This window comes from Vigna unguiculata, chromosome 7 (genome assembly GCF_004118075.2).
Source record: "Vigna unguiculata cultivar IT97K-499-35 chromosome 7, ASM411807v1, whole genome shotgun sequence".
Taxonomy (NCBI): Eukaryota; Viridiplantae; Streptophyta; class Magnoliopsida; order Fabales; family Fabaceae; genus Vigna; species Vigna unguiculata.
Window position 1 is genome coordinate 19,573,676 of NC_040285.1, and position 15,218 is coordinate 19,588,893.

General features: G+C 30.5%; 1 protein-coding gene across 1 annotated transcript; it reads right to left on the reverse strand.

Annotated features, from left to right (window-relative positions):
- Window positions 1-1,396: 1,396 nt before the first annotated feature.
- On the reverse strand, window positions 1,397-5,636 carry LOC114189868 (protein indeterminate-domain 12-like). Its single transcript, XM_028078589.1, has 3 exons — window positions 4,746-5,636; window positions 4,202-4,598; window positions 1,397-2,643 (listed from the first exon to the last, which is right to left on the reverse strand). The coding sequence occupies exons 1-3, from the start codon at window positions 4,903-4,905 to the stop codon at window positions 1,854-1,856; spliced, it is 1,347 nt and encodes a 448-aa protein (XP_027934390.1). The 5' UTR covers window positions 4,906-5,636; the 3' UTR covers window positions 1,397-1,853.
- Between the last annotated feature and the right edge of the window lie 9,582 nt (window positions 5,637-15,218).

A 15,218-nucleotide genomic window follows, 5' to 3' on the forward strand; every position in this document is an offset into this window, starting at 1 on the left:
CATTGGAAAAGCTTGCATGGTTGTAACTGCTAAACCCTTGCCGACATGTGATAACCTCACGATCATTAATTTCGAGATAATCTACGCGTATTACTTCATGTTAAAACTATGAATTCTCAATATATACTTCTGATTTTTCGTAGAACTTGTCTTTCTCGTAAACTTTCTGATATAGTTAACTTTTATTCACCATGTTCATTTTAACAGAAGATAGTATCTTTTCTTTATTTAATTATGATTTAGAAACATAATATATATACATACAAAATTATGTACATTTATCTATCATTCTCTTACTATTATCATACGAGGTGCATCATTATATATATACTTATGCATACAACTATGTCGTTCATGAAATTCTAGAATGGAGACAGCAAGTACAGTTTATGTATGACCTAAGGCATTTAGCGTAGTTAGGTATTATTATTGTAGTTGTGTTTAATATTTAAAAGAAAATTTTTGTCATTTATTTCCTCATTTTTTTTATCATTTAGTGATGTTATTTGGCTTAAGAAAAAATGTCTTTTATACCCTGTTTTAATATGATTGTTCCCAATAAAGGTTCAATCATGTGTCTTTATTAAAACAAAAAAATGGGTTGAGGGTAGATATTTTTGAGCAAGTTTTTAATATTAAATATAATTAAAATACATTGAGAATAATGTAATTTCCATAAACTGACCAGTTTATAATAATTATTTTGAAAATCAAAATCAAATTAACTCTTTAATACGAAAAGGTTTGGAAAAATGCTTGACTTCGAGATTTAAATGAAACAAGTGGACCATTTTAATTAAAAACCACTGCGTGTATATATATGTGATGTGCCTATACATATATAACTCTGCATTATCACCTGTTTCATTCTTTTTTTTTAACAATATTGAATGAAGAGTATTTTGAAGCAATGCATATGTATCTTATTAAATACCTTTCATTACTTAAGGAAATACATGTTGAATAATGGTAATAAATAAAGAGTTTTGTTGTTTTTAGTTTCTTTAAATATGAGATTAAATGGTGTGATTCCCTTTTATTTCTCTCTTATATGATATTATAGGTGAGCAGAGGGAAATAGAAAATATGAGACACACTAGTTTGGCTAGTAGCAGTAGCAGCAGATTAAAAGCTGTGAAGACAAAGATGGGACGTGGGTAGTGATAAAAACAAAAGGACCAATCATTATAATTGTGCATGTGACGTTTTCTCTGTTTCCACACTCACAAGAAACACCACCGTCGTTGCTCTTCCACACATATTCAACAAACAAATTCTATGCCTACTGCAAAATTATCACCATGCATCCTATCATATCAACTACCTAAATTCATTAACCATTTAATCTATACTTTCATTAACCATACAACAATTCTAGTACCTTAAGAAAACAACATCACAACCAAAAAGCCTTTTAATCATTAATTCATCAACCAAACTCTCAGCCAAAGCATTAACTGTAGTAATTCAAAGGGGTAAAATAAAAATACAAGTTCCTGCAAGGGTATCAGAAAAAAAAAAAAGGCAACACATTGGTCCCTAAAATTGTAAGCAACAATCTCTTTAGTAACTTTCATTGCAAGATTTTTACTTCAGTCCTTGATTTTAAACAAGGTCATTCAGTACAAACGGTCACTGTTAGCAGCACACCCCTTCACAAACTTTTATTAATAAAAGTGGTTTTCAATAAATTTTAATCTATAAAAACGAGTGTATTAAAAGAGAATGCTAGGAGTGTATTGTTAACATTTCTTGTAATATAAAAAGAACAACTCTGGTAAAATTAAGGATTGTAGTAAAGTTTTTTCGAAAATTTGTGACCGAAGCTTACAATTTTCTCAGACTAAAGCAGTTCACTCACAATTTCCCCAGGATTCGGGGCCAGTGGTTGTCCCAAGGAATCCAAACCCATGCTGTGGTTTGAAAAGCGAGTTACTATGATTATGATGGTGATCGTAGGGTTGGTGGTGGTAATGGTTGTACTCTACGCTCCCTCCCGTGAACGTTAGCATGTCCTTGACGTCGATGCTAACGTTCACCGCGTCGCCATTGGTGAGGCCAAGAAAGTCCCTGGTGAGACCGTCGCTATTCGTGAGGCCCCTCATGTTCATGTAGCGTTCGGGTGGCACCGAGTCCAGCTGAGTCGACCCGGTTCCCAACTCGGGCATGCTGAGCGGAGTGACGTGAGTGGGGCCCGTGATGGCGGCGGCGCCAAAGGTTGCAGCTTTCTGGAGCAGCGCAGTGGCGGAGAGGTGCGCTGACGTGGCAGCGTTGGAGGGGCGGACGTGGAGGTCACCGTAGGGTGAGGTTATGACGGTCTTGGGGGGATGATGAAGAAGCAATGAAGGAGAAGAGATGTTGTTGGTGTTGTTGAAGATGGGGGTGTGGAAGTTGTGAGATTCAGGTTTGATGGTGTTGTGAAGGGTTGGAAGGTTGCTAGGGTTAGGGTTTGGGTTTGGGTCCCAGGGATTGATGAAGTTGGTGGTGTTGATGTTGTTGTTGTTGTGTTGTTGGGTTGGGAAAAGAAAGAGGGATTGGACCAAAGGGTTTGTGGTGCTTGTGGCCAATTGGTTTGCTGACAATCTTGCACTTTCTTCAGCCAATGCATCACAGAATGCTCTGTGAGTTATGAAGCTGTCCTTCCTGCAGTTTTCACACAAATAATACAAATTTTACTTCCACTGCACAAGATAACCCTACAGATATATTCCTCCATCCATATCACACTATACAAAACAAAACCAATAAACTTTTACTAAAAAACATGAATCAATTAATCTTCCCTTTTCACATTTTAGATATATCATTTTAAGAAACTAGGGTATTATAGGAGCAAGGGAGTTTCTTTTTTCTTTTCCTTTTTCTTTGGGGGTGTTAATGAATGAAGTGAAATCATGCATGTCAATTGTGGAGTTTGCAAAACCGAAGAAGGACTTATTACATATCCTTGTAGAATGTGCCCCGTTTCAAAAAAGGTGGGGAAAATCATGCATGGGAGAGAGGTAATAATCCATACACGGATTGAAGTGTAAAAGGATTAGACCTAATGGGGCATGAATCATGTCTCAGGGTCAAATTTAAAGTAGGAGAGAGAAGAAAATGAATGTAGAAATTTGATGAATGCTCATGTGCTTCATGCATGGAGATAACAAAAAAATATTGGAAAAGACTTACATTATATATGTTAGTAGCCTTTTGAACTATAAAAATGAAATCTTATTTTGGTGTATATAGATTTGAATTGGAAATTATCCAAAGTTGGTCCAAAATTTGATACCGATTCAATGTAAAAGAATAATTGGCATTGTTGTGATGATGGCGGAAGTCTTGGGAAACTAGAGCTCATGCACGACACTTAATGGTGAGAAATGTAAATGAATCCCATATACGCACTGATGATGCTAGAGGAAAGCAACTTAGCATATCAGATATTTTTGCAGATTTATCAGGTTTCACAATGATGAAAGTTCAGAGAAAAATGGCTAAACTAAAAAAATTTAAGAAAAAGTAAGAAATCATCACAAATTTTTGAACGATGTTAATTATACTTCTTTTACTTTTTCAGTAGACAAAAATAGATCCCATCATTTTCTTAGAGACTGCATCCACTCCATATACGCTCATTTGTGCATACATGTTAAGAGAGAGAGAATAGAAGTCTAGAAAACAATTGATCACTCTCTGACACCCTTGAAATTTTTTCGTAGCCTTAAACCCTACGAATTGAACACTATTTTTTTTGACATAATGTAAACATAGTACATATCATGCCCTTCATGCTGACATGCATGTGAATGTATTATCACGAGTTAAAAAAAATGAACAACAAAATGCTATTGAGTCACAGATAAAACAGTAGATAAAAACAAACGATGTATGATTTTGTTTTTGTTGTTAATTGCCGCGCATTCATTTGGCTGTTTTAGGATTCAGAAACAGGTAAAGTTTCAGTGACTCCTGCAAATTGACACTTGTATTTTTCTCTGTCCACTTTCATGCAACCTACCACGGCACTTGAGCATTTAAAACCAGGTTGAATTCCATTCTTATAAAGAGCAAAGATCCTCCAATATTTTTTAAGAGAACCCCTTTTGAATTGAGTTGAATCTAACATATGAACACACTTCAAAATTTCTAAATAAATAGAAGTTGAGTGTCTGCATGAGCTCTAGTTTATAAAAGTATTTTGTTGATAAAATACCTGGAAAAAAGGGTTCCACAATCACATCTGTATTCTCGAGTACCACAAGTTTTGGAGTGAGCTTTCCAATCAGACTGAACCGCATAGATCTTTGAGCACTTTTCACATTTCCACTTCTTCTCTCCATGTTTTCTGCAGTAATGTTTCTTGATTCCTGTGAGGTCCCCGAGAGCCCTTGAGGGGTTGTGGTGAACGCATGAGGGTTCCGGGCAAACATAGGCTTTCTTTTTCACCTCTTTGTTGTTCCTTTGCTTCAGCTTCCATGGGAGGTTATGTCCTCTCCTATGAAGCTGAAGGTTCTGGTCTCTCTGGAAACCCTTGTTGCAGATCTCACACACAAATCTATTGGTAGCTAGAAGAGTCTTGGGTGATAAAGCAATCACTTCAGCATCCGGGTCTGAAACGTGCACAGTTTAAATCAGAAAACGAACCTAATTAACCAGCACACACATGTCATCTGATAATAAATAATTGACATCTCATATATATAATCGAAACTCCAAAAGAGGTTATACATATAATGATAAAATAGTTAATTGATTACCAGGGTTTCCAGGGAGGTTTCTCTTTTTCTTGATCTTTTGAGGGTGTTGTGGAGAAATGATTGTTGTGACTACGTGATTGAGTCCAGCGATTCTTGTACCACAGGAGACAGTGGCCTCTTCGGACAAGGAATTGGAATTGGACATAACTGAAGGGAACATTGGCTTTGAAGAAAAACTCCAAGTTGGAGGAAAAGGAAAGAGAAGAAAAGCAAGATACGATATTCTAATGTCTTGGTTTGTTTGTTTGTTCCAAACCGTAGCTATGTATTTATTACCTTGGTTTGGTGATGGCTACTTTTTGCTCCTTGTTGAGGCAAGAAATGCAAAATCCTAATAATTATATATGCAGAACCTTGCTAGTGAAGGGGTGGCAGGGACTCATAGACAGAGAAAGACATCATTTACTTTGTGGTAAAACATTACAATAAAAGAAAAAGGTAAAATGAGTAAGTAATCTCGTGAAGAGAGGAAGGAGGTGATGATGATGATGATGGTGGGTTATTTTTGAAGTCACTGTCTAAGCTGTGTGGATTGTTTGTCTGAGCTAACTCTGAACAATTACTTTAGATATATGTATATGTGTAAAATTAACCATGCTCATCGATAGAATCCTCTATGCAATCAACAACCATATTGAAAAAAGGAAGATACAATCTCAGTACTCAATAACCTGACTTTGGTTTTCTTAATATATCTATTGTGTTAAGAGAAGTTCATAATAACTGAGTATTTGTAGAGAGGAGAAGGTGATGATGACAACAAAAGTGGTGGCAAATTGTAAAACACATTAAGAAAAAATTGAACAAAGAAAGAAATTTTGGTGAAGGAAAAGGCAAGAGGACTAAAAAAGGTTAAGAAGTCTGCAGAGAGAAAAAGAGAGATGTGGATGACGGAATTGACCGGGCAAAGACTAGGAACTATCCTCCTACCCACTTGACTCGTAAAATTCCCCTTTTACTTTTATATTTTATTAACAAATACTTCAATTAATTTTATTTATAATTTTTTATTTTTTATCTTTTTGTTCTCTTTTAGCGAGCTCTGATGCAGTTTCTGTCTTTTGTTTTTGTTACATGTAATAAACACCCAAATCTTTTTAAAAGGGCCTTAAAAGAGAGGAATAACTCATGAGATGGCTTAAGATAATTAAGAAATTTGAAGAGATAACCCCACAACTAACATGATTGATTCACTGATTGACATTACTGCGAACTGTGAATGTAATAATCTGAACATAATCATGTCATGTAGTTTGCATGCATAAGTTAATAATATATATACATACAGTCACTCGTTTCCTTTAATATAAAATTTAAACACCGTATATGTAATGTATATGACTCTGAAAAAATTAAAAAAAAAACTTCTTTAAGTATGGTTTTAAAGTTGTGATGGTCTTGCACCTTTTGGATGATATACACAATAATTGATAACTCATGTGAAAGTAGCATGTTCTCTCGGTGATGTATGTATATACACTTTCCACAAGCTTATTATTTGGTTCGTGGAATGTAATATCAAATAATTGTTGTCCATAATAGCCATGATTTTCTGGCACTCTATCTTTCAGTGTTATTCTCTTACATCCTAGTTTGTAGAGAAAGTGCTTAAAAAACCCCACTAAGGAGAGAATTTGCAAAGGTTTCTTCTTTTCTTCTTTCCTTGCTCTTTATTCCAAACCCAAATCTAAAGCTACGGAAGGATATCACAAATTGTCCATTTTGCCATTTCTGTAATCAACATGGGCTATGGTTTGGTGTTTAAACCTGCATTGCGTCAAAGGTCAAAGATGTCATTTTGGACATCAACATTGGCATTCGCTAACTTTAGGGGCCATGCGTGGGCTACTTCCGTGGAAGCAGCCATGCAAGCCATTCATAAACCATAGGCGTGTATGGAATAGGGACCCATCACAAATTACATCTTTGTGACTACACCCACCAAGTTTCACATTTTCTCTTCCTCTATATCATATAATTCATTTGGAATCCTATGTGCGCTCTTTACATTTATTTAAATAAATAACTTAATTAGGTCATGTTTAGTGACATCTCCCTTTTAACCATATTTTCATCATTCATCAAATTTTAATTCCAAACCTTTTAAAGACTCCCAATTCCATTCTTTTTTGACCAACCACTCGTTAGTGTGTTCTTTACATTGATCCAATCTTTTTGGAACCAGCCTCAACAAAGATTAGATCAATGCTTAATTAGACTTACTTAATTTGTTTCTGCGGAATCTCAAGAGTATTGCATATGTTGAAGTACTTCACTTTTAATTAGCAGCTCAAAATATATTATTTAAATATTTAAAGCTTATATCTCTAATTATCTAGAACCATATCACAATTTGATTTGGCACGTAGTTTTCCATCCCTCAAAATTCTACCAGGAAATTGATAGATTAAAAATTTTGGAAGTTATTGAGAAATCTTATATTTAATGAATAATGATGCGGCCTTTCAATTTTGACTCATTACTTAATATATATATATATATTTGAAATGGTGGGCGCCTAACTTTTTATCAGTTTATGCAGAAAATCAGTAGTAATAAGAGTAGGCAATTATAATAAGAAAAGAGAAAAAAATTATTTAGTTTTCCTTATCTGTGATGGTTACTTAATTGTGGGTAGTATACCAAACACGATCTGGAATATCCATGTTTATAATATAAGATTGATTTTGGAGAAAGAGATTTGAAAAGTAAAACCACACGTATTCCTAGAACAGTACACACTCAATCATGTATGAACATGCATGCTATGGACATAACATATTCCAGAGGAACTGAAAATTACTTTATGAATGGTGCACGATTCCAAATAATATGACGTTTTTAGATGATGATGATGAGAGCATGTATGAATGAATGTTCCCAAGTGGATCGGTTAATAGATATATATTCTGTTTCCTTACTAAGTGATTGATGCACACATTTGAGGTTATGATGATAACAATCTCATAATAGTGTTTCAGTGTTTCTTCTTGGTTTTGTAATTTGATCCAATTCTCTTACAATATATATTCCTGTTACTGTTGTTCTGCAATATTCTGCATGCACAGAGAGAGAGAAAGAGAAAGAGTAGTGATGATGAGTGGAAAAGAAAACCTCATCTATCTCCATGCGGGCCAGACATTATTCACGGGTTCTTCTATTACTAGATTCTCCATCTCATCATCGCATATCAAAATAAGTTTATATATATATATATATATATATATATATATATATAAAATATAGTTGGATAAAAATAGATGCAACCATGTATTCAGGTCAAGCTTAGATTAATGGCCCATTGTATATTTTGAAAAGTATTTTCTACTAAAGAATATGTCTTAAAATTTATTGAAAACTATTTGCTTTTCCTAAAATGTAAAAAGAAGAAAACTGTTTTAACACTTTTTTTAAAAAAAAAAACTAAAAATAATCACTGTATACAGAAAAAAAATACAACTATTTAGGATAAATAATTATAAACGTAAAACGGACAATTAATTTATCATGCATACCATTGAATATAAGACCTCGTTTCAGCCAAAGGCTAAAGAGAGATAATTTAGACTCAATGAATAATAGACATAAAATCACTATTAATAGATAAGGTTTTGCTAATCAAATAAAATTAGTATAGTTGGATAGGGATCGGATTATATAAATATGGACTCGAGTATTTATAAATTTGTTTATTGTATTCATAGTTAAATATAGATTAATCTAATGCAATCTTATAAAATTAGCTTGTAAAATGAGATTCACACTCATTTATATATTTTAATTTGTTTTTATCTCTATTTGATATGGAACTTGTAGCACATCTCTTCACATCATAATGGGTAATCCGATAACAGTTCCATCGTGAATGAAAAAATAGACCCAACGAACATCAAGTTTCGTTAGGATAGACTCTAATATAATAGGTGAAACAGTGAACATAACAAATGTCAAATCTCGCTAGGATATATTCTAATCCATAACTTTGATAGACTTAAAATCTTACAAGCCAATTTTATAAGACTTAGTTAAGTTTAAAATCTATTTCTTAAGTTATCATATAAAAAAAATCCAAAATAGGTATATTTATTATAAAATAATTAACTTAATAAGTTATTATTGAATAATACAAAACCGTTTTAATACTTCAAATTTTAACTTGTTTTTCTCATCTTTGATGTATTCGGTTAAATGTATATAAGAACGTTTTGTTAGGAGATAACTATATATATATATATATATATATATATATATATATTATAGTTATTGTTACCTTGGTAAAGTATGGGAACGAATTCCTTTTTTTATACTAAGACATATTTATTTACAAGAAAGGTTATGAAAGTTTTTTTATCATTTAATTATGTTAAAATTAAAAGTATATTTGTTTTTATATATGCGTACAACAGAAAATAAGTTTTCATTTTAAGATGTGTCTCTTATTTCATATTTACTAACAGTAGAAATTTAAGTCTCTCCAAACAACCCTTAACTGTCGTTTTCATACACACATAATGAGAAATTCAGCAGTGAAAAATAAACACTGTGGAGATTCAATTATTGACTTTCTCTCAGACTTTGTCAGTAAGAAAGACATCTTTGTGCATATTTTTTTCATATGTGTCTCTAATTAATTTTGTCTCTGGTGTTTTATCTGCAAGGATCCTACTCCTGCATTATTAGGTAAAAATTGAAAGTGGTATTGAAATCTTGTATTCACCATTCATACGACCTATATCAAAGAGGTTGAATTTCACAAAAAATAAATTTGAAGATATTAATTAATCCATTCTCAACATTGTACTCAGACATGGTTTGGATCCTAGGTAAATATTTTAAGGAAGTAAAAATATGAAAGAATAAAATAAAGCTAAAATTAGTATATATCAAGTTATATGTAAAAACTATATTTTTATATTTTGTTTTAATCCTTATTTTTATCTTACACATAAATTATAATTTTAACATACAAAAAATTACTTGCTTTAAATTTTAATATTTTAATATTTTTTATCTTAAAAATGTTTATAGAGAAACCTCTTTTTTTCTCATTTATAAGAAGATTAGTCAGAGGTGGGTAGGGTGTTACGAAAGGAAATTAATCAAAAAATTTTAATAAAAACTGAAATGTATTCTTCCTATTGTGTTGGGTTGATGTCCGAGCGGTTAATGGGGACGGACTGTAAATTCGTTGACAATATGTCTACGTTGGTTCAAATCCAGCTCGGCCCAAGAATTTGCCGATCCACTATGAAATTCTATAACCCATTTATAGTTATTTGGCATTACGACCTTTACCACAACGTTTCACTTCATTTGCATTTAATGATTTCATTTTAATAATATAATATATGGAGTAAATTTCAATTGTCATATTTTTGTTTTTCTCACACGCTTTTTTAAATTTATTTATCGATGAAATCATCATTTACCTTAATCTTCTTAATTAAAACTCAGGTAAGAAGGACGAGGAACATAAAGGGACCATTAAGAAAACAAAAAGAAAAGGAAACCAAAATAATAAAGAAATAAAGAAAAGGTAGATTTAAGATGTAGAGAATAAGGATAAGAATGACGAAAGATAAAAGGAGGGACCAAGGGGACAATTCTCTTATGCTCCTAATTGGCTCTGTACTAATCATCACCTTTTAGACATATTCATAAGAATAATATTTTAAAAATAAATTACAATCTGTATTTTTATTTTTATAAAATTATTTTGGACATTATATATGCATAATATACACACACGTGTGCTATATTTTATTCTAATTATTTATTTGAGTTATATAGGTATGGATGACTAGATAAGTTCAGAAGTTTGGAATTAGTAGATTTAATTAATCAGTTGAAATGTTTTTTTTTTTGCATGAATAGATTTCATTAATATCGATTCATTATAAATTGACATGTGATGTATTTATACAGCAGAGTCACAAACGAAGTTCAATGAAACAGTAAAAACCGTGAACAACCAAACTGACAGAAGAACTTTGACTTAAACATGTAATAATAAAGAGTATGAAAAATTGATATTTCACAAATACACTCATTACAATCGATTGAATCAAATTGGCAATGGAAGCGAATCAATTAATTCAATTCCTTTTAAGATGATAACCAAAGGAATAAAAAACTCCCCTTTGTTATGCCACATGAGAATACTCATGTTTAAGATATATGAGTCAATAATTAAGGATGAAGGTGTCAATATAGTAATTTAAAAAAATAAAAAAAACGGAGTATTTAAAGAAATGAAGAACACTTTTCGTGAATTAACTTAAAATAAGGGATAGTCACCGCTTAAATTCTTAATAACTTTAAGATAACAAAATATAAAATTACATTATTCTTAAGAGACAAAATTCTCAAATTCAAAAGGAAGATCAATTCATTTATAAGTTGTGATGCATTGAGGCTAAACTCTAAAATAAAGAGGAACGTACCAAAGCCAAAAAATATTTAGAACATTCTTACTTTTAAATACCATTTTTTAATTTTAAAACAAGATTAAAAATGTATTAATTAATTTCATATCTAATTCAAAATTTTCTTATCCATTTTCATCACAAAAGTTTGAAAATTAAAAAAGTAATCACACTTCACCTTCCCTGAAATGCACATATTTTCCTTGTTTCATGTTCTCTTTTTGCTTAATTTGGCTGAGAATATAAACTCCCGTTTCTACGCTTGATTTGCAACACAACCTTTGATAAAATTTATAGATTATTCTCAAAATGGTGCACTCCTTATCATGTTTTATTCCTATTTTTGAACAAAAACTCTATTTTGAAATTAAATATTTTGGTTTAATTACTCGGATGATATCCACTTTGATACAGGTGTGTCAATCTGATACCCGTTTTTAAAAAAGTGTCAATTGCATCTCAACTTTTGAAAAAGTGCTTCAATTAGGTCCATTTTAGACGGAGTTGACTAACGTCGTTAGTCAACGTGCCACGTGTCAGTCTGTGGTTTTTTTTTTATATATTTTTTTAAAATTTTTGAAATTTTTTTAAATTTAAAAAAAAAATTAAAAATGCCACATGTCAGGTCCCTGTGTGTGACACATGGCATTGTCAATGCTACGTGGCATTGCAATGCCATGTGTCAGTGTCACTATCAGATGCCATTGTGTTGATTTCGATTTAGTCCTCCTATAAATGTCTTTTTGTTTCAATTTGATACCAACTTATGTGTATCTGATTCAATTTTGTCCTAATTTTTTTAATAAGAAAATTATTTTTGTAATCCATTATTTTAAGATTAAAACTAATTAAGTATAAATATTTTTGCAAAATTAAGTACTAATATTTATATTGTTTTACTAATATTTTTTAGACTAAATTTATTATTTGTATAAAATGTTTTACTAATATTTTTTTATTAAAAATGACTTTTTAACATATTACTTTATTAATTACTTTTTTATTAAGTACTCATGTTTTTTTAATTATTATTTTTTTTCCAAAATAGAACAATATTGTCTCTTACTAATTTTAAACCAAAATTTTTATATGTCTGAATGTTATACTAATTTTTTTTATATTAAAAACGACTTAATAAAATGACTTTTACCACTAAATTTTAATATAAATATCAAATACTTAATTTTTGTAAAAAATTTATACTTAATTACTTTTAATTTTATAAAAAATAGATTTTAATTATTAAAAGAAATTAGGTCAAAATTGAATCAGATACACATAAGTAGGTACTAAATTGAAACAACAAAAAGACATATATGGGGATTAATCGAAATCAACACAATGACATCTGATAATGACATTGACACGTGGCATTGTAATGCCACGTGTCATTAACAATGCCACATGTCACACACAGGAACATGACACGTGACATTTTTTTTTCAAAAAATAAAAAAAATAAAAAAAAGTCATAAAAACTACAAACTGACACGTGACACGTTGACTAACGACGTTAATCAACTCCGTCTGAAAGGGACCTAATTGAAGCACTTTTTTAAAAATTGGGATGCAATTGACACTTTTTTAAAAGCGGATACCAGATTGACACACATGTACCAAAATGGGTACCATCCGAATAATTAAACCAAAAAATTTCAAACCTATTCTAAAACTACTACAAAACAAACCTATGGTAAAATTATAATCAAATAAGCCTTTACATACAGCATAAAACGTACAAAGAAAGAAAATTGGAATTTTACTACAAACAAAGAAATTTTACTCTCTTCTAAAACTATAATATCAATATTGAAAAAGATTCTTCCATGCATTTGTAACGAAAATTAACTTTAAAAGATGGTTTTCTAAGAGAATAGTGAAATGGATTTTTTGCTCCAATTTACCACCCAATAAATTTGTGGTGTCATGTTAGAATGACAAAGATTGCTATCAATATATTTGAAGAAGTTTGAAATGGAAGAAACTTGGTTTTTAAGAAAAGAAAGAATGATCACATGATTTATTTTCCAATACAAAATTTTAGTTTTGCAGTACATGGTGATAGCAACGAAGTGACATATAGTTCAAATTCAGAAGGGGAAAATTTTGAGAAAGTGTTGACACCTTAACAGTGAAGACTTTGTTTTATACAAAGATACAGAAGAAGATATGTTAAGCTACCCTTTTTTATGGGTTATCTTGGTTCCTTCACCGTCATCGTAGGGGTTAAGTTAGGACATTTAAGCCCAATTGGTGAATGGTTACAAAAAGCCTAGTTGTTTCTCTAGATGATTGACTATTAGGGTTATGGGTCCCAAGTTCTAAGGCAGTCCCAAGTTTAGTGGCCTTTTTCAATGACCTATAAAATGTTGTCAAAATGGAAAATTAGAGAAGGATAATTGACAGTGGGAAGAAAATGAAGGTCACATAATTTTCCAATAAAATAAATGTGTTTATAAAACCATTGCGGAGAATAAAACTTGAGTGAATTTTCAACATTATCGGCTCATATTGGTTGAATATTCAAAGGGCAAAAGAGTAATTTAATTAATGAAATATGATTTGTGCTTCATGCTATTTTTCACAAAAAATCCAATTTAGTGTTAACTAGTTAGCATGACATCTTTGACTCCTTAACTTGCTCAAAAAGCTTTACTAGGAATAGACATCTTTGACTCCTTAACTAACTCAAAAAATTGAACTTTACTAAGCAATAATGATATTAGTAGAATAATGCGTGTAATAAACTTCTACATACTTAGCACACTTCTTTTCTTATTTGTAATTTGAACTTAATAATCGGGAAAAACATACATCCTCCAATAAATGTAATAACCAGTTAAGGAGAATTGAGAAATAAATGTTTCACTTATTTATTATACTGTAACACCTTGTTTTTGAAAAAAAAAAAAAAAAACTCTAAACTGATCATTGATTACTATATCACCCTTTTACTGAATTTAAAATTTAGAAAATATAATTGAAAAAAAAAATAATCCTTAAATTTAAATTTCACTTTGTTGCTTTAATTTTTCTAATTCAATTTAATTCTTTAAGTTTTGTTTACTCTTATTTTTTAAGCCAACATTTTCCTCTGGAGTGGGTATGGGTTTGTGATGAAGATGATTATCAGTGTAATGGATAAAGGTTTATTTGGTTACAGATATAGTGACTTTATAGTGATTATTAGGTGTCTAAAATAAAATGAATAATTAAGTGATTAACGAGAGGTTTACACTGACAGCTTCAGAGTCTTGGATAATGGCTTATAAGTCTATGTCGAGAAGAGTTGAAGTTGACACGGTTCGTACATATCACATGTTTTGTGGAATTTTTTCTTTTTTATTTATTTCTTAAGTTTTTAAATCTTTATAAAAAAAATTAATAAAAAGAAATTTATCACGTGACGTGTAACGGTTGTTTCACATGTTAGACTAACAATTCTCAATTTAGTTTCTCTATTTATGATTTTAATTCAAATTAATCCTCATATTTTTTAAAATAATTCAACTTTGTTCTCTCCAATTTGATACAAAATTAGTAATTAAACTTAATTATAACTTATATATTTATGTAAAAATATTTTTTTTTGTCATTTATACATCTAATCACTTCCTAACTTTTTTCACTCATGTTATTTTATTTCTTACTTTTTTCACTTGTAGTTTTTTATACTTGAACTTTTTTTCTAAAAAAGTAATTTGAATATTTAGGTGAAGTAATTTTATGTATAAATTCTAAAAAGTTATTTTAACATGTATATATAAGTTGTAATTAAACTTAATTACTAATTTGGTTTCAAACTGGATCATTTTAAGAAATAAGACAACTAAATTGAAAACAAACACGGTTAGTATGACACATGGCACAATCATAACCTGCCAAGTGACAATTTGTTTTCTTTTTTAAAATTTAAAAAATTAAAAAAAGATTAAAAATTTCATGAATTGACATGTGGTACAATCATGACGTGACACATGACAGTTTAATTAAAAAAATTAAAAATTAAGAATTAAAATAAAAGTTTAAAAAAATAAAAAAATAATAA

Excerpts from the sequence above, each read along its gene's own strand:
- LOC114189868 (XM_028078589.1), bottom strand. The coding sequence starts at position 4,905 with ATGTTCCCTTCAGTTATGTCCAATTCCAATTCCTTGTCCGAAGAGGCC. Across the intron at positions 4,599-4,745 it reads AAACCTCCCTGGAAACCCTG|ACCCGGATGCTGAAGTGATT; the intron begins GTAATCAATTAA and ends TGCACGTTTCAG. Across the intron at positions 2,644-4,201 it reads TGTGGAACCCTTTTTTCCAG|GAAGGACAGCTTCATAACTC; the intron begins GTATTTTATCAA and ends TGAAAACTGCAG.